The sequence below is a fragment of the Pocillopora damicornis genome, chromosome 10, assembly GCF_964200805.1.
Source record: "Pocillopora damicornis chromosome 10, jaPocDami1.2, whole genome shotgun sequence".
Classification (NCBI taxonomy): domain Eukaryota; kingdom Metazoa; phylum Cnidaria; class Anthozoa; order Scleractinia; family Pocilloporidae; genus Pocillopora; species Pocillopora damicornis.
In genome coordinates, this window is record NC_142679.1 from 7,866,602 (window position 1) to 7,891,374 (window position 24,773).

Sequence of the window (24,773 nt, forward strand, 5' to 3'; positions counted from 1 at the left end):
TTTTATGGATAGACAGTGAAAGGCCTTTGCCACATTGGTGAATCAAACCATTGTATACCACGCATTTTGTGATAATTGTTTGTTTTTGCTCACAATATCCAGAAAAATAGAGGGGATAAATTTAAATAGCAAATTCGATTAATGGTTAAAATTAAATAACATTGGAAGATCAAATTAACTTTGTACTGTTTAAAATTCAGTTTTGGTTTCTAGCTTATTCCAGCCTCTTAATATTCAAAAGCATTCCTTGTCATTTTTTTGTTCTTCTGTGTAACATAACTTGAAAAATAAACACAGTGAAAGGAAACCACAAATGATTAAATTGAAGCTAAAGCAAAGTTTAAGTTGAGCCATAGCTGATCCAAATACTGAGTACTTTATATTGTAACCCATTTAGCAGTAAAGTTTATCTATATGTCTGCCAGCTTGTCACAAGTCTTACCCCTCTCCTTCAAAAGTCTCTATAATAAATTTTTCTTTGTGGTCCCTAATATTGATGATAAGAATATTACAGCTCCTCAATTTCCCTCTCTCAAGACAAGGTTACTCTAAATTTAACAAAGTAATGGACTTGATAAAACTCAAACTATAACTCCGTCTGCTGGCTGCTACTTGCAACCTTAATTTCTTGATATCAGTATACAATAATCAATATGTTATAAATAAGAACCCTAATGCTTAATTTTGCAGTGATCACTTTCCTCCTTTTCATTTGCAGACCAGACTGGAACCTCTATAGGTGTGTTTGCTTGTTTTGAGTGGAGATGGAAGAAAAGGAGTCATGCTGCATGTCTGATTTATTAAACCGGATTTGTTCTGTTTATACATGAGTTGAACTACCTTGTTCTCTGAAAAAAATAAAATTTCTCACATTTTTATCTGTGCTTTGCAGTCAAACTTCCTTGTGTTTTGAACAAGAAATCTTATTTTCTTGAAAACAAAATCTTTGTTTCCGGCCTTCTGTAATAGGTAAATATAACAGTGTAAGATGAGTGACAGTATATTTCTCAAGTTATTTTTTGGAATGTGACAAAACGAAAGTGTCATAGCGTGATAAGGAGCCAACATATGATTGCTTGATAGAAAGCAAAAAATGCAGAATTGCATATATTTTCCCCTTTGTCAGCAGCATATGTTAGTGAAAAGTTCTTATAATTGTTAACTTCTAAACCATCTTCAATTCAGCCAAGATTGAACTGTTATCACGTTTGTCATTAAGGCTAGGATGAGGCTATGCTTAGGGTTGGCGTTAATATTTTTCTACAAGCATTCAATTGCAGGGTTTTTGGTATTGTGTTTGTAAATTTCAGTAACTACTTGAAAGTTTACTGAAAAACAAACGATAGGCCGACTGGTACACTTACAGGATAGATAGAGAAGGTTGGGGTTAGGGTTAGGGTTAGGGTTAGGGTTAGGGCTAGGTCTAGGTTAAGGGCTATAGGTTAGGGTTTAGGGTTTAGGGTTAGGTTTTAGGGTTATGGTGTGGGGCTAGGGTTAGGGTTAGGGTTAGGGTTAGGGTTTAGGCTTAGTGTTAGGGTTAGAGGGTCTGCGGTTGAGGTTAGGGCTAGGGTGAAGGTTTGGGTTAGGGTTTGGGGGTAGAGTTAGTGTTTAGGGTAAGGGTGTAAGCCTCTTCAAAAATATTTTTAAGAAGATTTTGTCACCTTTTTCACTTAAATAACCACCTGGAGAATTTTGACCAGTTAGATTATTTGAAGCGGTTGGATTAATTTTGATTGGGGTTTAATAACTTTTAGTAGTTGGATGATTATTTTTACTAGTTGAACCACTGTAATATGCTGGATCTTTTTAACTAATGTTACCATCCTTACCTGAATTATTTGAACCAATTTCACTGGTTACACATGCATTATCCGGTTAGACCATTTCAACTGATTGGATTATTTAAACCAGTTTGTCCATTTTAGATATTGGCATCATTTTATCAAGTTGAATCATGTTAACCAGTCGCACCATTTTACTAAGTGAGATCGTTTCTTCCGATTGGACCATGTCACGTAATTAAAATCTTTTCACCGTTTAAACCATTTTATCTTGTTTTGGCTGGTTGGACCATGTTAACCAGTTGCATCATTTTGACTGGAGTGAAAAGTTCCGTTCTTAACCCGAGCCCTAACCCTAACCCGGGGTTAGGGTTAGGGTTAGGATAGCTCGCAGCTAGAGTTAGGGCTTGGGTAGGGTGGGATTATGATTAGGCTGAGGGTCACAATTTTTTCTGAAAACATCCAATTTTTTTTTTGGTATTGTGTTTGGCTCTAAACTTTAACAACTACTTGAAAGTTTGCTTGAAATCAAAATATACCATTTTTTGCCAAAATAACTGCCAAAATGCGCAATTCGGGCCTTTTTATCAATTTACACTTGGTTTAAGCTTGGTTTTTGTGTTTTCCCACAGACTCTTAAACTATTTTGCTGAGAACATTTTTTGCAGCGTTTTTAAAACTGAAATAAGCTTATTTTTGCAAAAAAAACAAACGTGTTTTTCAGTCGAATTTAGTGTTTTTGTCAACTTTAGCGAAAAACTTTGCAAAAATCGTACATTTCTGCCGTATTTTGGAGTTTTTAGACAGATTTCGTTGCGATCTTGTGAAAAACATGTAGTTTCAAGCTAGTTTTCAGTGTTTTGGCAGTTATCTTGGCAAAAATGGGTAAGTCAGCGCAATTGTTTTTTTTTTGGTTTTTAAGGTTTTGTTTGCCCAAATTTTACTGAGAACACTGTGTGTTAGCTTGTCTCCATTGTTTTTTCGCAGATTCTATCGCTGTTTTGCTGAAAACATAACGTTTCAGCTTGTTTGCATCGTTTTTGGTCGTGAAATAAGCTAATTTTTGCAAAAGGAAAAAAACCTGTTTTTCAGCCCAAATTGACATAAAGGATACAGAGGAACATTTGCTTATTGCCTTTTTTTTTTGTCCTTACTCATGAAGTTGATTTTGGCATTTCAAACAAAAACTCTGTTAGAGCATTAATTGAATGACATATCATGCACTTACTTTGAAGCAAGAACACTTTTTTTTTAATTCAGAAAAATACCTTTTTATTTTTTTTTAAGGACTGCTGGATATAACCTGTACAACCAAGATGAATTTACATTCATTATTTGTCATAACTTACACTAAATTAGAAATTCAAGTATGAAATGAGGGTACTAGCCCTTTAATAGTGTTCAAAATTTCCATATGCAGGGGTACTTGTGGCTACTGGAGAAGAATCAGTCTTTAACCCTTCACCCCCCCCCAAGGGAGATAATAAGTACAGATATCCTCTTCCCTAGGGGCAACTAGCTCAAAAGTGAGTGATCTCAAGGGCCCTCCAAAAACGTTTTCTACAGCAATAACTAAGCTCTACAGAAGCACACTATGCAGACAAAAGGTGTAAGAGAATCAATGAATTCTTTAATTCTTGGTCCCTCCCAGGCCAACCTATTGTACAAATCTCATGACATCTGTTCCAGTTTCATCAGTCAATTTTTCAAGCTTCAAGCTTTTCCTGCAATTATGTACTTGTTCTTGAAGCTGAAAACTAACAAGGTTCCTGTAAATTAAGTTTACATAACAACCTAACAATTTGTGAAAATCACACAAATCCCAAGCTATATCCAGAATTATGCTCTTAATAAAACAAACTTTTAAAGCAAATTGGGATTTTACCCTAGTTCTTTTTATTTTTTTGTTACTTTTTAAATACATTTGTATAAATAATGCTCCCCTAACTCTCCCCAAAACTTTTAGAACAGATGCAAACTCTTAAGAATGATCAAGCTTTACCTTATTATTAAAAATTTTTACATCTTAGACTACCAAGTTATCACAGAAGTTTTTTTCGGTACTTTGACCTGTTTAACACCTAAAAAGAAGAACACATACATAACACACACACAATCAGCCAGGTCAAAATGTGCTGCAGCCAACAATTTGGCCACCTACAATGAAATAGCTGCCAATTTCACACATGTCAGACTTCTATTCAGGACAAGATTTGGCCTCTGCTGCCTATTACTATTGCCAGCTTGCCTGCCACTCAAAATTTCAACTGAGATTGTACATACATACATGTGGGATTAGGTTACACGAGCGAACCTGCACTATTGAAAGAGGTCAATGAATTATAACTCAAAGAAACATTGATAAATAAAATAAATCAATAGAAATGACAAAAATTAAACTAACAGCAGACAGCACTTTTTTGGCCTTTGGGGCCTGATCAGTGCAGTGATCTTCAACTAAGTGCTTAATTTGGACATAAAACCAAAACTTGTTATGGTTAAATATTATTATTTTTCTTTCAATATTCCCATTCCAGCTGATGTATATTATTTGAATAACAAATCTTATTAGCATGTTAAAATCACCTGAGGACAATGCATACACTTTGTGCCAAAATTGCTTTGCATCAAGTACGTTATCTAGTACATCATTACCATCTTCAGGTATTTCTAATTTACTCTTGAAAATCACACAAATCATAAGCTATATACAGCATACAATTGGCAGCAAATTATTAAAAAGGAATGCAGTAATCTTTAATAATAAGAGTAGCTAAATAACAAATAGCCTAGTCAAAATGTGCCGGTAACCAGGGATTTGGCTTTCCACACAGAACATTTGTTAGGCGTCTAGTCTGGACAAGGTTTGGTCTCTACCTTCTGTTACTATAGCCAGCTTGCCTACTTCTAAAAAACGTTTTGACTAAGCTGAAAAAAATGTTTGAGAGAAAAATGGCCACAACAAGCCCACTTATTGCAAAATAAGAAACATAAAAGTAACACTTCAAATTAATACAGAATATAAGCCTTGCAGGATTTGGCTCTCAATAAAATTAGTTAAAATAGCCGATCTTGAGTTTAACTACTCACTCAAAATGGGCTGACAGCCTGCAATTTGGCCACCTACAATGAAGTATCTTACACTGACTTCACACCTTTCAGACTGCTTTTCAGGATGAGGTTTGGCCTCTGCTGCCTATAATTACAACAGCCAGCTTGACTACTACTAAAGAACATTTTGACTGGGCTGTGCAAGTCTTACTAGCATATAAAAAGCACCTTCAGGTAGATTACAGCAAAGCAGACTTTGTACCAAAACACTTTGCATTAAGTACATCATTACCCTCCACAGGTATTTCTAGTTTACATGTGAAAATCCCACAAATCACAAGGTATATTACATCATACATGTTGACAAAGCAATCAGGGGTACATTTTTCATAATAGGATGCAATGGTCTTCAGTATCAAGATTATTTGGTACCTAAATAGTAAAATGTTCGAGAGAAGAAATAATCATAAACATTTTTTCTTTCTCATCAGCATCGACTTCCAAAAGTAATGGATAATGACCACCTAAAACAAAGAAGAAATAAATCAAATTTGTGATTTCACAGGGCTTCAATACGAAACAAGTATGCATATCTTTTATTTCCTACCACTTACAAGTGGCAGGAATGGCTGAAATGGCCTTCACGTGAACACAACAGAATCCTATGCGTGTATAACCATGTAGAACTATTTATTCGGTATCGAAATTACATCCCAAATGGGAGCAACTTCAGAATACCCCGCAACTGATTTACATGTCATTGAATAAGAATAGCGTCTATTGTGTTATGCCTCGATCTTCAAAGCTCCCGACACATGTAAGTGAGGCGGAAATGAGTTGCGGGGTATTCTGAAGTTTAGCCCCCAAATGTCATGATATTTGACTGAAACTCAGCTTACCTATCTTTCGTTTAGACTTCGAAACTTGCTGCTTTTTACCACCGTTTCAATGTTTTCTTGTTGTTCAAAAGGTGGTAGGGCCATTGCAGACCGTGATTTTTTTTTTACTTGAGAACCAGATCACAACACCCAAGCCTTTTCACGCTAAAATATTAAACTACTGAGATTTCCTTCGCCGCCGTAAGCCGCCATTTTATCTTTCCCTGAATACTAGTTCCCAAGCTTCGAGCCCGAAGGTCTCAGACATGCACTGAAATTATGATATTCGTTATTTCAGGGCCAATTTAGAAATAACGATAATCGTTATTTTGGTGTCGAGATCATGCTGATCACAACTGAACGCACATTTACCCCTTTCCTCCGCCATCTTGAATGTTGTAAGACAGTGGAACCGAGTCCTTCTCTTTATTTAACACGTGTAAGCATTGGTAAAGAGTGCCACGAAATTACTATATCCATAAATTTGGTGCCAATTTAGAAATAACGATAATCGTAATTTCGGTCTCGAGATCATGTTGACACCAAAGTAACGATTATCGTTATTTCTAAATTGGCCCTGAAATAACGAATAGCATAATTTCCAACATAATCTCGAGACCGAAATAACGATTATCGTTATTTCTAAATTGGCACCAAATTTATGGATATAGTAATTTCGTGGCACTCTTTACCAATGATCTTTACACGTGTTAAATAAAGAGAAGGACTCGGTTCCACTGTCTTACAACATTCAAGATGGCGGAGGAAAGGGGTAAATGTGTCGTGTTGTAAAGCCGAAGTGTAAACAGTTTACTTCGCTAAATAAAATGTTAAGCAATTTAAAAGTGTTGATTGTACATATATCTTTTACTGCTTTAATAAACAATGAAGGCATCGGTGGCATCCGAAAGGTACCAAGAAGAATTAAATGTACGTTTTGTAGTTGCAGAAAACAATCGTGTTGTAAAGCCGAAATGTTACTAAGTTGCACTTCGCTACTTAAAAAGTTAAGCAATTTTCCTCAAGCTTTAAATGGAACAATACTTTTAATGCTCTATTAACCAACGGAGGCATCAAAGCGCCAAAGCCACTGTTCGCTGTTTTTAAACCAAATAGACCTTTTAGGTAGAGATAAATGAATAAAAAAGATGACAACAGCAATAACAACAAACACAAAGAAACTAAAATGAAATATAAATAGGTAGTTCAGACGCAGCTTCTCGCAAATCGCGTAAGACTGCCTTTGAAGAAATTTACCATAAACTCTGAAAGACGGCGATTCTTCTCAATTAAATTATCCCTGAATTAGGAGAGTCAGGAAAGGAAACCGGGATCTGTTCACTTTAAAACACTGAGAGATTATATACCTATTTGAGAAAATCTGTTGTGGTTTTTCTCTTTTGAATGGCTTTCTGTAACTACATAACAGGTGGAGTTCAATGCCTGAAATGAAACTAACAGATCATCCATCTCTGCTCTGTTTCCCTCGAAATATCCAAAACAATAATTGCCTTCAACAGAAAAGCCATTGAGATGTTCTTTCAAAAAGTCGATCTCTAAATCTCTTAACATTGTTGGCTTTTGGTCTTCATCCATGGCAAAATCTTCCAGGAAAAGCAAACTACCAAGTTCCTGCCAAATTTGATTGACATTTTTGACAACCGGAAATCATGATACTTTTTTTTCGTCACGCACGTCACGCAGCTAGCTACAAACCATATATATAATTATTCTTGGTGCCTTTCCAAATGCCACTGACTCCCTCTCCGAAGCCTCCATTGTTTATTAAAGCAGTAAAAGATATGAGTTCAATCAACACTTTTGAAAAATTGCTTAAACTGTGAAGTAAACTGTTAACATTTCGGCTTTACAACACGATTGTCTCTGGAACAACAAATTATATGTCTCTATATGAAGTATAAAAGCTGTTTCACCGCTGACCGCTCATATTTGGGTCGTTTTTTCTATCCCCGCTCGTCGCCCGTGATGTAGTAACTCCCTGTGCGTTCAGTTGTGATCAGCATGATCTCGACACCAAAATAACGATTACCGTTATTTCTAAATTGGCCCTGAAATAACGAATATCATAATTTCAGTGCATGTGTGAGACCTTCGGGCTCGAAGCTTGGGAACTAGTATTCAGGGAAAGATAAAATGGCGGCTTACGGCGGCGAAGGTAATCTCAGTAGTTTAATATTTAGCGTGAAAAGGCTTGGGTGTTGTGATCTGGTTCTCAAGTAAAAAAAAAATCACGGTCTGCAATGGCCCTACCACCTTTTGAACAACAAGAAAACATTGAAACGGTGGTAAAAAGCAGCAAGTTTCGAAGTCCAAACGAAAGATGGGTAAGCTGAGTTTCAGTCAAATATCATGACATTTGGGATGTAATTTCGATACCGAATAAATAGTTCTACATGGTTATACACGCATAGGATTCTGTTGTGTTCACGTGAAGGCCATTTCAGCCATTCCTGCCACTTGTAAGTGGTAGGAAATAAAAGATATGTATAGTTGTTTCGTATTGAAGCCCTGTGAAATCACAAATTTGATTTATTTCTTCTTTGTTTTAGGTGGTCATTATCCATTACTTTTGGAAGTCGATGCTGATGAGAAAGAAAAAATGTTTATGATTATTTCTTCTCTCGAACATTTTACTATTTAGGTACCAAATAATCTTGATACTGAAGATCATTGCATCCATTATGAAAAAATTACCCTTGATTGCTTTGTCAACTGGAATGTATAATGTAATATACCTTGTGATTTGTGGGATTTTCACAAGTAAACTAGAAATACTTGAAGAGGGTAGTGATGTACTTAATGCAGAGCATTTGGTGCAAAGTCTGCTTTGCTGTAATCTACCTGAAGGTGCTTTTTATATGCTAGTAAGACTTGCACAGCCCAGTCAAAATGTTTTTGAGTAGTAGACAAGCTGGCCAAACCTCTTCTTGAAAAGCAGTCTGAAAAATGTGAAGTTAGCGGAAGGTACTTCATTGTAGGCGGCCAAATTGTAAGCTGCCAGCCCATTTTGAGTGAGCAGTAAAACTCAAGATTGGCTATTTTAGCTAATTTTATTGAGAACCAAATTCCCAGCAACGGGCACAGTTTTACTGGGCTATTTGTTATTTAACTACTTAGTAATATTCTTATTAAAATTTACTGCATTCCTTTCTAATAATTTGCTGCTGATTGTATGCTGTATATAGCTTATGATTTGTGTGATTTTCACAAGTAAATTAGAAATACCTGAAGATGGTAATGATGTACTAGATAATGTACTTGATGCAAAGCTATTTTGGTGCAAAGTGTGTGCCTTGTCTGTAGGTGATTTTGCATGCTAATAAGACTTGTAATTCAAATAATACACATCAGCTGGAGTGGGAATATTAAAAGAAAAATAATAATATTTAGCTATACTAAGTTCTGGTTTTATGTCCAAATTAAGCACTTAGTTGAAGATCACTGCACTGCTCAGGTCCAGAAGGCTGAAAGAGTACTGTCTGCTGTTAGTTTGATTTTTGTCATTTCTATTGATATATTTTATTTATCAATGTTTCTTTGAATTGTAATTCATTGATCTCTTTCAATAGTGCAGGTTCGCTCATGTAACCTAATCTCCCACTTATGTATGTATGTATGTATGAGCTCAGTCGAAATGTTTTTGAGTGGAAGGCAAGCTGGTGATAGTAATAGGCAGCAGAGGCTGAACCTTGTCTTGAATGGAAGTGTGAAAAGTGTGAAGTTAGCGGCAGCTATATTGTGGCAGGCAGCCAAATTGTCGGCTGTGGCACATTTTGACTGGGCTGATTGTGTGTAGTATATGTGCACTTCTTTTAGGGTGTTAAACAGGTTAAAGTACCAAGAAATCCTCTGTGATAACTTGATAATTCAAGATGTAAAAATTTTAAATAATAAGGTAAAGCTTGATCATTCTTAAGAGTTTCCATTTGTTCTGGAAATTTGGGGGAGGGTCAGGGGAGCATTATTTATACATAAATAATGTACATAAAAAGTAAAAAAAAAGGACCAAGGTAAAATCCCAATTTGTTTTAAGAGTTAATTTTATTAAGAGAAAACCCTGGATATAGCTTGGGATTTGTGTGATTTTCAAAAATTGTTAGGAACCTTGTTAATTTTCAGCTTCAAGAACACAAGTACATAATCTTTAGTGCAGCCCTCTTTTCTCCCCGCCATTATTCTAATTTTTTTATCAAGTTTCCTTTTTCTTGTGTTCAATTAATATATTGTCTTTACAGGTGAAATTTTAATATCTGCTGGCACAATTATCTCTGCTAAGAGTGTCTACCATCACTCTTGCCGGTCTCAAGCCCAAAACGCTGCAAACTAGCTGAAACTACATGTATTTCGTAAAATTGCAATGAAATCTATCTAAAAACACCAAAATCCGGCAGAACGCACGAGTTTTTGCCAAATTTTACGCAAAAGTTGACAAAAGCGCTCAATTCGACCTGAAAAACACGATTTTTTTTTTTGTTGCTGAAATCAGCCTATTTTACATTCAAAAGCACGATGTCTTTAACAAAATAGGGATACAATCCATGTGAAAACACTTATTCCAGCTAAAACGCAGTGTTCTCAGTAAAAATTTGGGGAAAAAACGCGTAAATACCGTCAGAAACACAACAAATTGGGCTGATTTTACCCACTTTTTGTGTAAATAGCTGCTAAAACCCTCAAAACTAGCTGGAACTACATGTTTTTCACAAGATCGCCATAAAATCTTGAAACGTTGCTTTAGGGACCTTTATGCCTCCAAAACGAGTTTTTACTTTAAAAAAAATGGAATGAACAAAGATGTTAAAGGGGAAAAAGCTGTGAGAAAGGAGAAGTTTAGTGTTGCTGTTTGATATGCCGCCCAGATATATCAATTTATTAATTTAACGCCTTTAGCCGTGGGCAGAAGTTTTTCTCTAGACTAAGAGGACCCTCCCTATGTTGACGAACCTCAATAACTCGTTGATTTTACTGTTTTTACACACATTTGATTTTAACCATATTCGCCAAAATAACTGCCAAAACACGGCAAACCAGTATCTCGGCCAAGAGCGATATTGGCCATTTCACACATCCTTATTAGATATGAATTTTATTAAAGATTGTCATTCTAGCATATGTTGGCTAGTTACCACAGCTTTCTTGATTTTCATGGGAAAGTGGCATTGGTTGGTACCATGACCAATCTCCTCGACTTTCCCATGATTTTCATAGGATGTTAGCGACCCATACTTCGAACCTCAGTTGTTTTTTTTTTTTTACATTGGCGCGAGTTTTACGACTTTCTTGTGGTTTGGCATTGACTCAGAGTTGGGCTTATTTTTATGGCTAATCCATCGGCGACTTTCTCATGATTTTCTTGGGTTCTCAACAGTGACACGCACTTTGGAACCATAATTTTATAAATATGTCAACACTGGCAAATACTGCTAAAATCTACACTCTACTAAACTCCATGTACCACAATATCCACACAACTGCGTGTGCCTACTTGAAAATCCTAACCCTAACCCTAAAACTATCCAGTTAGCCTAGTATTTTATTGCTGGTTTGAGTGACTAAACTGGCTCAAATGATCCAGCTGCTTAAAAATCTAAGCACAGAGTAAGTTTAAAAGATTCTATTTTGTAAGGTTTCGAAACAGTTCCAAAATTAACATGCACATAGCTCAGTGTAAAACATCGAAGCTTCTAGGACTTCTTATGATTCCTACGAACGTACACACCTAATGCACGTCAATTTGCCTTTGTTGTCCTCGAACGATCACGTCTTCATGGTAACGTGGTGTAAGAACTGTACAGCACTTTATAAATATATGTTTTACTTGACGGTAAAAGTTTGAATCCGTACAAGGAAACGTAACGGAAACAGGCGACGATAATATTCCGTTGACAGAAATGCAACGGAAACGTGTCGTCATATTTCCGTTCAGGAATAATAACGGAAACATAACAGGTCCAAGGAAGAAGTGAATGATGTGGAAACATAGAGTTTCATTTTTCCGAATTACGGAATCATGCTATTTCGTCCTGTGCTCACTCTAACTCTGTGCTATCCTAAACCTAACCCAAACCCCAAACCAATCCTAAGCAATGGTAAAGGGTTTAAGTCAGGGTTGAGGATAGGGTTAGGGCAGGAGCCCATTACCTGGTTAGGGTTAGAGTTTGGGTTGCTTCGGGTCAGAGGGGTTTAGTGTTACAATCAGGGTTAGGGCTAGGGTAAAATTATGCTTAGGATTAGCGGTGTTTAGTGTTAGAATTAGGGTTAGGATGAGGCTATACTTAGGGTTGGCGTTAACATTTTTCTACAAGCATTCAATTGCAGGGTTTTTGGTATTGTGTTTGTAAATTTCAGTAACTACTTGAAAATTTACTGAAAAACAAACGATAGGCCGACTGGTACACTTACAGGATAGATAGAGAAGGTTGGGGGTTAGGATTAGGGTTAGGGTTAGGGTTAGGGTTAGGTCTAGGTTAAGGGCTATAGGTTAGGGTTTAGGGTTTAGGGTTTAGGGTTAGGTTTTAGGGTTATGGTGTGGGGCTAGGGTTAGGGTTAGGGTTAGGGTTAGGGTTTAGGCTTAGTGTTAGGGTTAGAGGGTCTGCGGTTGAGGTTAGGGCTAGGGTGAAGATTTGGGGCTAGGGTTTGGGGGTAGGGTTAGTGTTTAGGGAAAGGGTGTAAGCGTCTTCAAAAATATTTTTAAGAAGATTTTGTCACCTTTTTCACTTAAATAACCACCTGAAGAATTTTGACCAGTTAGATTATTTAAAGCGGTTGGATTAATTTTGATTGGGGTTTAATAACTTTTAGTAGTTGGATGATTATTTTTACCAGTTGAACCACTGTAATATGCTTACTACTAAAGAACATTTTGACTGGGCTGTGCAAGTGTTACTAGCATATAAAAAGCACCTTCAGGTAGATTACAGCAAAGCAGACTTTGTACCAAAACACTTTGCATTAAGTACATCATTACCCTCTACAGGTATTTCTAGTTTACATGTGAAAATCCCACAAATCACAAGGTATATTACATCATACATGTTGACAAAGCAATCAGGGGTAAATTTTTCATAATAGAATGCAATGGTCTTCAGTATCAAGATTATTTGGTACCTAAATAGTAAAATGTTCGAGAGAAGAAATAATCATAAACATTTTTTCTTTCTCATCAGCATCGACTTCCAAAAGTAATGGATAATGACCACCTAAAACAAAGAAGAAATAAATCAAATTTGTGATTTCACAGGGCTTCAATACGAAACAAGTATGCATATCTTTTATTTCCTACCACTTACAAGTGGCAGGAATGGCTGAAATGGCCTTCACGTGAACACAACAGAATCCTATGCTTGTATAACCATGTAGAACTATTTATTCGGTATCGAAATTACATCCCAAATGTCATGATATTTGATTGAAACTCAGCTTACCCATCTTTCGTTTAGACTTCGAAACTTGCTGCTTTTCACCACCGTTTCAATGTTTTCTTGTTGTTCAAAAGGTGGTAGGGCCATTGCAGACCGTGATTTTTTTTTTACTTGAGAACCAGATCACAATACCCAAGCCTTTTCACGCTAAAATATTAAACTACTGAGATTACCTTCGCCGCCATAAGCCGCCATTTTATCTTTCCCTGAATACTAGTTCCCAAGCTTCGAGCCCGAAGGTCTCAGACATGCACTGAAATTATGCTATTCGTTATTTCAGGGCCAATTTAGAAATAACGATAATCGTTATTTTGGTGTCGAGATCATGCTGGAAATTATGATATTCGTTATTTCAGGGCCAATTTAGAAATAACGATTATCGTTATTTCGGTGTCGAGATCATGTTGTTTTGGTGGATGGAATCTAATGCTGACCTAGCAGAGAAGGGGACCCAGTCCCCTTCGCTGCAAAAAACGGCTTCAATTTAAGCTAGCTTTTTAGCTGGCTCCCAAAATATTTCCCACCTTCCCTAAAAAATTTCCAGAAGAAATTTTCAAATTTTTCACAACTTTGCCTATTCCTGCTCGTAGGTCTAGCCAAGCCCATATGGTCATTGGCCCCCGCAATAGCCGCTAACAATGGCTTATAAATATAGGCGTTTAGTGTTTACTTGTAAAACTTCCTGAGGACGTTTACGACTGCTAGACGAAACGCGTCAGAGAATAAAGAAAATTTACAACTACTGTTCGCATAGCGCTGCTCACAAGTTTAGTTTTAAATTTGTTTAAATTTTTTTAAAAAAATTGTTTAAAAATTATTAAAAAATAATAGAAAAAAAAATTAATAAACGTTTGACTCGGAGCTATTCCTGTCAGCGGTGAAATACAGGAATGGCTCCAGTCTCTGATCGTCCGCCTGAACTGACTAAATGAGATTAGTCAGCAGATGACGTTTTCATCGCCGGAATATCGCTGAACGACCTTGCTGAACAAGAAAGGCTGCCTTCCCTTCGCTACATAAGTAACCATTTCTTGTTTGACACATCGGTGTTTTCGCTCGCATTGATATTTCATTGTACCACCTTGAGACACGCGATCGACAATACTCACGAGCAAGGAGATAAAATATAATTTATTAACTTTTACTATTTTTATCATCCAATCACAGGTCGGAGCCATTCCTGTATTTAGTCGCTTGTAATTTACAAGTCTACGCACCTTGAAGCCATTTTGTCAATTAAATTTCAAAAGAACCAGCCGCGCGCCTGAACGGGAAGCTCTCTTGTAATTGGCTAATCATGTTAGTAATCATGGCGACACCAATATCCTCACATGTGAAAGATAAAAATAGTATCTTCACTGCGCGCGATGAAGATATGATTTTTTTGTTAAAAGGAAAAATCCTGGTATTTCATCAGTATCTGTATAATAAGAAAAAATCCATTGCGAAATAAATAGAAATAAAGATTTTTGAGCTATGATCTCTTATTTCTAAGAATACTGTTTTTAGTTTTTTTGCCTTGGATGAGAATTGAAAGGAACAATACTAGGTAGTATGAAAATAAGATTCCACAAAAACTCTGCAAGAGTCGATGTACTAACTGTCGACTTACTTATCTATCAGGTGGTATTCCTCACCGCTGCCACCATGCCAGTTAAGGAGATAAGACAAGAACCAAGGCACGACCAATTCGTTTAAGGTTATAATCTGTGGTGGCTCACCATGCGGTGGCCCACAATTGTCACGGCAAAACAAAAAGTCACGGCACGACAAACTTTACTCACGGCAAAACAAAATTAACTCACGGCAAAATAAAGAAAACGAGTTGTGCAGCGGTTGTTATTTACATATGAAATGATACGTCGTGCAACAGTAAACAAACGAAATGGCGACCTTTGTTGCTAAGAATAGAGGTGGGGTGAAAAAGAAGCTAATGATAATCTTAAAAGAGTTTATATTTATTCGTTTTAGTTTCAACAAGCGGCGCCAGCGACTGGCAGGTGTGCGAGGATTCGCAATGAAATAAGAGAACAACCTTCGTTTTTCGTAAAATTGTAATTTAGAATCCTTGAACTTGAAAACAATCCGAAGATTCATTAAAATTATCACTTACTCCGAAGCGCTCAGAGTTTACAGGTGTTCAAAAGCTTTTTCTGTTATGGCGTGAGATTGGGGACAAAATCGATCACTACTTTTCGTATCGTGTGTTTTTTCTGTGTGAAGCAACAGAAGGTGCCGGCGACTGACGAAATTACAGGTTAACACGGAAATCAAATAACACCGAAACAAATAATTTTGGCTACCGATTTTCAGCGAATTTTTAAAGAACAATTTTCTTTTAAGTTTCAAGACAATTTGAAGATTCAAAATAAATATTACGTACTAAAATGCAAAAGTTATACACCAGGCCTGAAATGACCAAAATCTACCCAGGCGGAAATCCAAAATCACGGTAGCAGTCTGGGCTTATTTATATCACTCAAAACTCGTTCCCGTTTGTCTCATTTGATAGAGAGGGTATCATTAATGTTTTCATTAACACAGTATTGCCTTGATTTTGCAATATTTACAATGATAGACAGTAAATTTCACTTTTCACCCACATTTACTTTCAACCTTTTCTTTTGAACCAGAAACAAGAATGATATGTTCAAAACACATGACATCATCCACCCTTGTCAAATGTAATAGCATGATCATTTCAATTGTAATGCCTTCTTATCCCAACGTTACTTTGTTTCTTTGCTACATTAGCGAACACTGAACTACTGCTTGTACTCTAAATATGACAATCAACCACAGAATTCCCTAAACCTACAATGTGTTTCAGGTGAAACAGTTTCGCTACCAGAAGGGAAAGTATCTGGTTGGGGTGTGTGTCTAGCATGACAGGGCTAATAATTAAAGAATCTTCTTTGACATGCCTGGCCATTTTCAATGGACAGTAATGATAATTTGAAAGAATAATGAACAACTTGGCTCATAGTTTTGAATATATGTAGGAGATCGCCTGGCACAAAAGGAGAGCAAGAGCTTCTTAAAAAGCAAACCTTGTTACATGTCTTGATTGTGTGTGATTTGAATAAAATGTAATGAATTAACCCACCTTCGTTATACGCAGAAGGAAAACCTTTGACTCTTACATAAACAACAAAATTAAACAATTCTTGCAACATTTCTTGTTCAAATACTACTTTTTTTCAGTTGTAACCACTTTACATTTTACAAATACTGGTACTCTATGTAAAACATTTATCTACATGCAATATACTTTTTACAGTATGTACAAAAAGATACTGTGTGATTTCCTGTACATTTGATAAATAAGTGAAAAACAGTATACACATATACAAATATTGTTTAAAGTGACTTGACACTTCAAAAACGTTTTACAAAACCAATCAATAACCAGCTCAGTCTTTAAATTGTGAGTGATAAAATTTTTAGTTTGTACAGAAAATTATACAGTGTATTTGATAGCAATATGAATTGCAGTTCCTGCAGAATCTTTCTTCATGAAATGAAATGTTCCTAACATTCCAAGGCTAGTCACAGAGGTACCAGACTAGGCTAACCAGTTATCTTAAACTTCACCAACAAAGTATTTTTCTTGGTGTACTTTGGTTGATTAAAAATCTCAGTTGATGCAAAGTCTGGGTAACCAAAACCAATTACATTGAATGGAGCTACAGGTTTCTGAAATGCACTCAGTTCAGACTGAGCCACCACTTTTTTTGTGATATGGTGTTGGGACTCCATAACATCAGACTGATCCTTTATAGATAACTTAAAACCCTTTGAAAATGGCCATTCCAAGAGCTCATCATAATCACCCTTCATCACATGAACAAACAAAGCCACATGTGTACCATCTCCATTCTCCAAACCATCCTCAAGCACAATTTGTACCCATGTGGACTGGTGTAAAAACCTGGACTATACATCACCATACTTGCTCCACTGATGGCATCCTGGTGACACTTGGCAAGATTTTCTATCTTCCAGAGGTAGATTCCATCACATGAATGCCCTTCTCCCCAATGTAACCTATCATTTCAGGAATAGGAAGATTATCATCATTTAAGCAGTTCAATAAGTTCATTTCCTTGCACTTATTGAGAGTTGGTTCTCATTATTTTATGTTTTAAGGGTCTTAACACTCATAAGTCTAATAACTAATTAGAAACAGTAGGAATAAATCACATTTTGGTGACTGTCACATGACTGTCTATATGTCGGAGACTTTGATTCGTGCGTGACACATGTCAGATGATGAGTGCGAACACTATGGACATTGAATGGTTTACATAATCAATGCAACCTTGAATGACCCTTTTAAATCAGTACTCGGCAACAACCAATCAAAATGTAGAAAATATCATATAAGAGAGTGATTTCTTACAAATTTTGCAGAGTAGCTTTTTACACACCTGATGTAAATAAGCAAATACGAGAGCGAAATAAAACAGTTTAATTGAGTCTCGTTCGTCAGAGTTCTATCCCTAGTAAACAGGACAAAGTTTACAAAACATAGACAGGGTTGACAAAATAAGCTGGCAACCACCACATTTTACCATCTACTCTGACAAATGCAACATTTATTTTGAATGCTTGTGGCTCAATTTTTAACAAGGAAGCATGACATTGATGGAAATAAAGTATTAAGTGCTGCCTACTTTGTATCACAGTCTGGCTATTCATGCTCTTTTTGACAAGCCTGCTGACAGAGCCAATAAAGCTGTCAACACTGTGTCAAAGATTAACGTGGCGTGAGGATGGGATACATGATGCAGAGTATAAGAGATGGAGAGTTTGAACATTTAGCTCCACTCAACTTAGAAGCACAACTGAATCACAAACCTGTCAATTAACGACATTTTTTAAAGAGAGCAAAACAGGATACTTACTTGATTTCCTGTTTAAGCACCAAGCTGTGCATTTCCTTCTGCTGGAGCTCTAAACAGTTCACTTGGCTGGAAAGCTCACAAACAGTTTGTTTGAGGGCACCAACCTCACTTTCTAACTGCTCAAACTGTTTTTCTTTTCTGTCAACAAGAGATTCATTTTCACCCTTGGATTTGACTTCTATTTGGTTTGAATCTTTTCTTGTGACTTCCATTTGATAGCTTACTACAATTTTCATTAAATCCATGATTTCATGGAAATGCTCATTAGCAAGGTGTTTTCCGATATCAAATCGTAAGCCCTACAAAAAATAGAGAAGACTTAATTAGTCTAACTATGTATGAACTAAAGAATTATAATTTTTCAGGCTCCTGGGAGAATTTCAGGTAATCAGGTAAACTTACAAGGAAAAACTGACAACATCAGCAAGTGCAAAGGGTATTTGAACTGTTTGGGTAATGATACCATCGCAATTTCTAAAAGAACTTGGCTCTTACAGTGAAAATTACATGTATACAACTTCAAAATATTAAATAACTGCTAGTTAAGTACTGTTTTGTTACCTCAAATGCACATCCAACAAGGTTAAAGGGACATTCTACCTTCACTTTTGGGCAATAGTGTTCCAAGTGGAATTTCATCTAATTAAGAAAAAAGACACTAACAAATACATAACAATAAAGCATCCAGCTGAAAGATTCAGCTAAATTGAGGATTGCTAGGGATGCAGTTTCTTTAACCAGCTGCTAACTCTGTTTAAATAACCAGCCCATAGATTCAGTCCCATTTTCTACTACATTTTATGCTGTAAATTCATGTGTTGATACCACTGAAACCTTTATTGAGTGGTCACATGCATGGAATGACAGGATAACTGTGTAATACAGGTTCCACAGATAAGGCCCATTATAAAAAACAATAAACAGCACCACTTTATGGCATAACTGACCACTTAGTTTAAAGAATCTTTCTCAAAAATACTACAGTAACTTAATTTCATTTTGGGAGAGAAACACAAATTTAAAATAACTTGAAAGATCATTCTTAGTTTTAGTTGAGTGATTCTGCTTTAACTGACCATTCAATACAGGTGTTAGACAATACAAACAGACCAATGGGACTCAGGAAAGAGTGAGTGTGACCCCTTAACTCTTTAACTCCCTCGAGTGACTAAGACAGAATTTCTCCTTACAATATCAAGCAGACAAGTAACAAGAATGAAGAAAAATATAAGTTAGGGGATTATAAATTGATCCATAAAATTCCCTACATAAAAAATTGCGACATAAAATTGTCACCTTGTCTCTTTTAATGCCCTCCTCTTTACATTTTTCACATTGCTGAGGATACTTGGAGCAGTTTTCAAAATGTTTCTGAAAAGAACAGTCACTTCAAATCATGATAAGGTAAAAAAAATTGACATCACCAACTTAGAGGAATAAGTCTGTGCTTGAACCAAGTGGCTCTGATCCAGCTTGAGCATATCCTGCTTTTCTTAACAGGAGGCAACTACTTCATTAGCACCTTTTTCTTTTTATCGTTTTCATTGCCACCTTATCACCACATATGTGATATGCACACTCACTAGTTTTTCTAGTTTGAGCACTCTGGCATGGCTTAGGTGATCCCACATGTGTGAGATCACTTGGGGTGGCTATATTGCCTTACCTCCATCCTAGCATCAGCACTGCACTGATGAGGCCCAGAAGGCCGAAACAGTACTGTCTGCAGTTAGTTAATTATATATATATATAAATATTATGAGAGGAAAAAAGGACGTAACTACATTTCCCGACAAGCCTGTTTCGACCCCTGAAGAGTGAAGCGATTCACGAAACAGGCTTGTCGGGAAATGTAGTTACGTCCTTTTTTCCTCTCATAATATTTATTCTGCTCTGCTTCAACGTATTGAGCACTGTTCCACGCGAAAATCGACTCGCAAACTTCCTATATATATATATATATATATATATATATATATATATATATATATATATATATATATATATCAGCAATATGCCTCTCTTCTTGTTTTTTGCACTAAGCGCAGTTCAATAACATACCGCCATTTTTGCTAGTCTTTTTCCTTTTCTGTTTTTTGGCCCTAGCATTTGCAGTATCAATATTGGTCTTTTCTGTGGTGGTAACTATGTAAGTGCTCTATAGTCCTCTTTCTGTCCTGTTTTGTAATTTCTTTATATCATATACTGTGTAACTTAATTGTAATTGTTTGTTATTTTAGTTTTAACCAACGTCATTTTACTGTTGAGGAGTTAAAGCAGATGTTTTTTTGTTTCTACACAATGTGGAGTTGTTCATTCTGTTGCCACAAATTTCAATTTCACATAGTGAAGTTCAATTATTATAATTAAAGTACTTGACAAGAAAAGTTATTTTTTCTTTGGGTCACTTTTATAACTTAGAGGCTTGCCTCAACTTCGTTCCATAAAACTGGATCCTCACAATGTTCGCATGGAGTTTTCCTGTACAAGCACTCAGCTTCCATGTGTTGGTGGATGTCTCTCCTTTGTAGCTGTTTGCCACAGTTGTGTTTACAGTTTACAACAACAAATTGGCATCCACTTGAGTGATCCTGTCAAGCAGAAAATTGAGAGAAGTACATTAATCCTATGTAGCCACTGATATATCAGAGAATAAATCCCTTGAGTTTCAAGGGCTGAAGTGAAAACTTTTGAGAATTAAAAACTTTCAAATCAAGGGCATTTTCCTCTTATACAGTACTTCAGGAAGCCAGGAGAGGTTGATCTGTTTTAATACCTTTTGTTATCCTTTCTTCATTATACTCATACTCAGATATTAAACATAATAACATTTATAAACTATAGCTACAAAAGGGAAAAGCCTAAGGCATATGCTGTTAAATCAATCTTTTAATTTTTTGTTTGTTTGTTTTTCGGCTGTGAATGTGTTTTTTAGTGAGGTTTGGTATCTATGTAAGTCCAGTCAACCTGCAGTCTTTCATGGTCACTAATCTAAATCTAGACAATATCAAACTGGACAGGTGCTATTACCTGATAATTCAACATACATGTACCTCATGATGCTACTCATTGCATGAGATCATTCAGAGATAAACATGATGTTGAAAACGTGCCAACACATGTTTCCTAATAAATTAACTTTTCAATGATCTAGAAGAACATTTCTCTGTTATCACATCTGCAGTTCAACATGAGCTGAGCATATAAGACAACCTTTTTCTCTAATAGACCAAAGATCCTTCTCATGAGTTTCCAGTTTCTTATATTCACCTATTTCCAGTCTCTTAGTGCAACGTAACAACAAAACTATTGCCCATGGTTTCTGACATATGAGTTGTAAAATTGTGTATTACTGTTTGATTCTTAGAGTGTCTTCAGTCAATTACTTTCAGTCTGTGAAACTAGGAAAACCATAAATATCAGAATTCATTACAAAATACTGTTTCTGCATCTCAATGAATAAGCCTTTAACAAACATCATAGGTAATTAGTCTGAGGCTTTGAGGTTTGCATGTATGTCTTACAATTTTTTGTGATTGGTCAGTACATAAATGCCCTGTCACATTCACTTCAAAGTGTTTATAACATTTTTCTGAATTTAACTGGAAACAACTTACATCTTCTGCCACCCAAGCAGAGCTAAAAATATCATTGAGTAAAGGGATAAGCTTTGGTGGGTGCTGCATTGGTGGGAGAGTATAACAAGGTAATTTAATATTAACAACTGAGTTAATGACATAAACTGGCCAACTTTAAGAGTTTCAAAGCTGGTATTTTGCTGTTAGCCCTTCCTCATTTGCTCTGACGAAAGGCTAACCTTCACGACATCAGCTTGGAAACTCTAAACAGTGGCTTTTTTACATTATCAACTCAGATAATAATAACAAATTACCATAAAATTTGAGTGCACAAGCACACTCTGTTCATACCTCTAATGTTGAAAGGGGACCTTTCCATAGACACCCAGATTGTTTCTTGGCTTGACATAATACTTCAAATTCCAAAATTTCGCGCTCCACAAATTTGTCTGGGTAAAACTAAGGAATAAAGATGAAAAAAAAATTGACTTAAAAGTTTTGTTACAATTTACCAATTTAGGCTAATTAAGTCATAATTACCACATGATGTTTCATATTAATTAATGTTTATCTCATCATCATGTACCAGACGAGAAATTTGACTAAAAATGCAAAATATACTGTCTAAATTTCAATGCTTTTCATATTCAACTTGGCCTTTTCACTCCTAGGAATTTCTCTTCACAATATCCATACATTTTCAAGTAGAAAAGGTGACAAGAAGTGGAAAATTGATCAACTACATATTGCTTGATTAACCACCAAATTTTACTTCAAAAAGTGTAAGTGATGAATTATAACCAGTGTGGAGAATAATTATTTAGATCTTCAGAGTTAAATGATCAACCCATTACACCAACATCAGTATATGTAATTATCCATATTGCTCTCCATATATTTTATAACTGTGGTGCAGGTAAAGAGAATCTGTTAAACAATCAAGAGCATCTTTAGTTAGTAATCATTTCCTTTATTCTTGGGACCTTAATGTGTGATTCTGGGGTGCTATTGTGAGGAGAAATTGGAAGCTTGTCACTTAGGGTTTAAGAATTAAGAGAAAAGTGCTTTACCTGTGATTCTGACAAAGGTGTTCTATCCAAAGGGCAAAGTGAGTCACCATGGCTATCCCTAAAACAAGTAATGAAGGATATGAATGAATAAAACAAATGTTACAATCTTATGAGCTGCATTTCTCACTACCTAGCTGTTTAGTGACAGGTTTTGAGTGAAGTGCCTAGCATGCTACATGACCCATCAGTATTATCATTCATGAGTCTGTCCTCTTGTTCAGTACTGTATTGCTAGAGCGGTTAAATATTTTTAACTTTAACATTATGATAGGCAGTTGAAAATCTTATATTGATAATTGCACAAAATAAGTGAATAAATAACTAAGCTGCTGCCATTTTGGTCACTAGAAAAAACTTTTTCAGTAAGAGTCACCAAAGAGGCAACCTGTCTTCAGTGGTCAAGTATACAATAAGCAAGCTGTAACATTTTCAATTTTATTACCTCGAATTAAAGGGAGATAACATCAGCCTAAACAACACAACACACAGAGGCTAGTTTTGGGACTTGACAGTTTATTTAATGCATATATATATCCTATCTAAAAAGCACACTTGACTACTACATAAAAGATATTTAATGAACATACTATAACAATGATCCAGTAACCAGGAATAAATTACAAACACCAATGAAATAAAGAAACAATCAAAACTGTCAATGGTGTGGGTGAGAGGAAAACTAAAACTTTCTTAGAAGCTAGAAATAACTTGTGGCCTGCTTGTTGGCTTGATTACTAATAACACACGCACAGATACCTAAGCAGTAATATATTAAAGTAATTCCGCAATCAAAACATATATATAGCATAGCATACATATATATAAACATAGCCTTTGTTTCTACCGAAAGCCATGACTCTTATGCCAAGCAAATTGCTCAATTCGAAGAAAAGGACTAACACATAACCTGCCTGTACCCAGTACAGACCTCTCAGTTATCGATGTCTAGATTTATACTAATAGAGACTTTATTCACATGAAATATTATGAACTAGTTCTCAAGCAATTACTTGAGAGGCCATGTTAAAATTCAACGACAATTGCTTGCTATTACTTCGATTAAAATTATACTTCTGGCAACCATGTTCTGATTTCCTTTTGCCAATCTAGGGACTTTGAATAACCTTGAGCATAGGTGCACTGTACTAACACAATTAGTTTATTAGCTTCATTTTCTTAGTGTCATAGTTAATGAGCGAAAAGAGAAATATCAAGTTCGGAATGCATGGATTAAAATAAGAGCAAATAATTCAGTTATATATACGTAACCATAACTTAATGCATTTGTCTTTCATTTGTGACTGTCATAGCCTTATATAGTCTCTATTTAAGTAATGACAAACAATCGCTCATACGCGGAGAAACCTAAAATTTTCCAAAGTACTCTTTCAGTGAACACTGAATTTACGCACCCGCCATTTCACTACCAGGTACCCAGGGTGGTCTGTAAACTCTAGGCAATCGATGGAACATTGATTCAGTTCGCGATCGATCGATCAAAATCGGCACAGAATCAAATTTCAGACTGCCGAACAAACTGCTGAAAAATCGATCCAATATGCGAACTGATCGTTTAGGATGCGAAGCAAACAAATGACATGAATGGATTTCAAAGTATTTAATATGTATATAAGATTAGTTATTTCTACTTTCTTGTATTATTCGACTATTTGTAATTTTAAAATCATTCTAATACAACATCCCAACTTCAACTACATTTCACATAGTACCTCATTGAATGTAAAATGCATTCTCTACAGAATCTGTGGCCGCAGAACGTCTGCACAGGATTTCGAAGACCAAGATGACAAATAGTACATTTGTACTTGCTTTCCAATGGCGGATCAAACTCTTCGTCGTAACCTTTCACACGTCCATGACGTGAAGGTGAACCTAACTCATTTGGTACAAATGAATCATTGAGTGGCAAAAGAGAATAATTCTCCTCCAAAGAAAAGGACAGAGACATTTTACAACTGGTTCAAAACAGACTTCTTAACCAAGACAATAGTTAGCTCTCAAGTTCCTCCTTTTTCCCTACCAATGTTATTTACCCAAGACGCATT

General features: G+C 35.9%; 1 protein-coding gene and 2 long non-coding RNA genes across 3 annotated transcripts; 1 reads left to right on the forward strand and 2 right to left on the reverse strand.

The window, feature by feature from the left end:
• Positions 1-3,391: 3,391 nt before the first annotated feature.
• Positions 3,392-6,242, reverse strand: LOC149038720 (uncharacterized). The gene is made up of 2 exons (XR_016180228.1): positions 5,732-6,242; positions 3,392-5,356 (listed from the first exon to the last, which is right to left on the reverse strand). It is a non-coding gene; the product is annotated as an uncharacterized LOC149038720 (long non-coding RNA).
• Positions 6,243-7,332: 1,090 nt separating this feature from the next.
• Positions 7,333-9,747, forward strand: LOC149038721 (uncharacterized). The gene is made up of 2 exons (XR_016180227.1): positions 7,333-7,886; positions 8,281-9,747. It is a non-coding gene; the product is annotated as an uncharacterized LOC149038721 (long non-coding RNA).
• Positions 9,748-16,327: 6,580 nt separating this feature from the next.
• LOC113668244 (TNF receptor-associated factor 6) lies at positions 16,328-24,767 on the reverse strand. The gene is made up of 8 exons (XM_089184019.1): positions 24,438-24,767; positions 22,708-22,765; positions 21,989-22,096; positions 20,489-20,650; positions 19,356-19,430; positions 18,621-18,698; positions 18,060-18,358; positions 16,328-17,199 (listed from the first exon to the last, which is right to left on the reverse strand). Exons 1-8 carry the CDS (start codon positions 24,674-24,676, stop codon positions 16,992-16,994), a joined length of 1,227 nt encoding a protein of 408 aa, XP_089040145.1. The 5' UTR covers positions 24,677-24,767; the 3' UTR covers positions 16,328-16,991.
• Between the last annotated feature and the right edge of the window lie 6 nt (positions 24,768-24,773).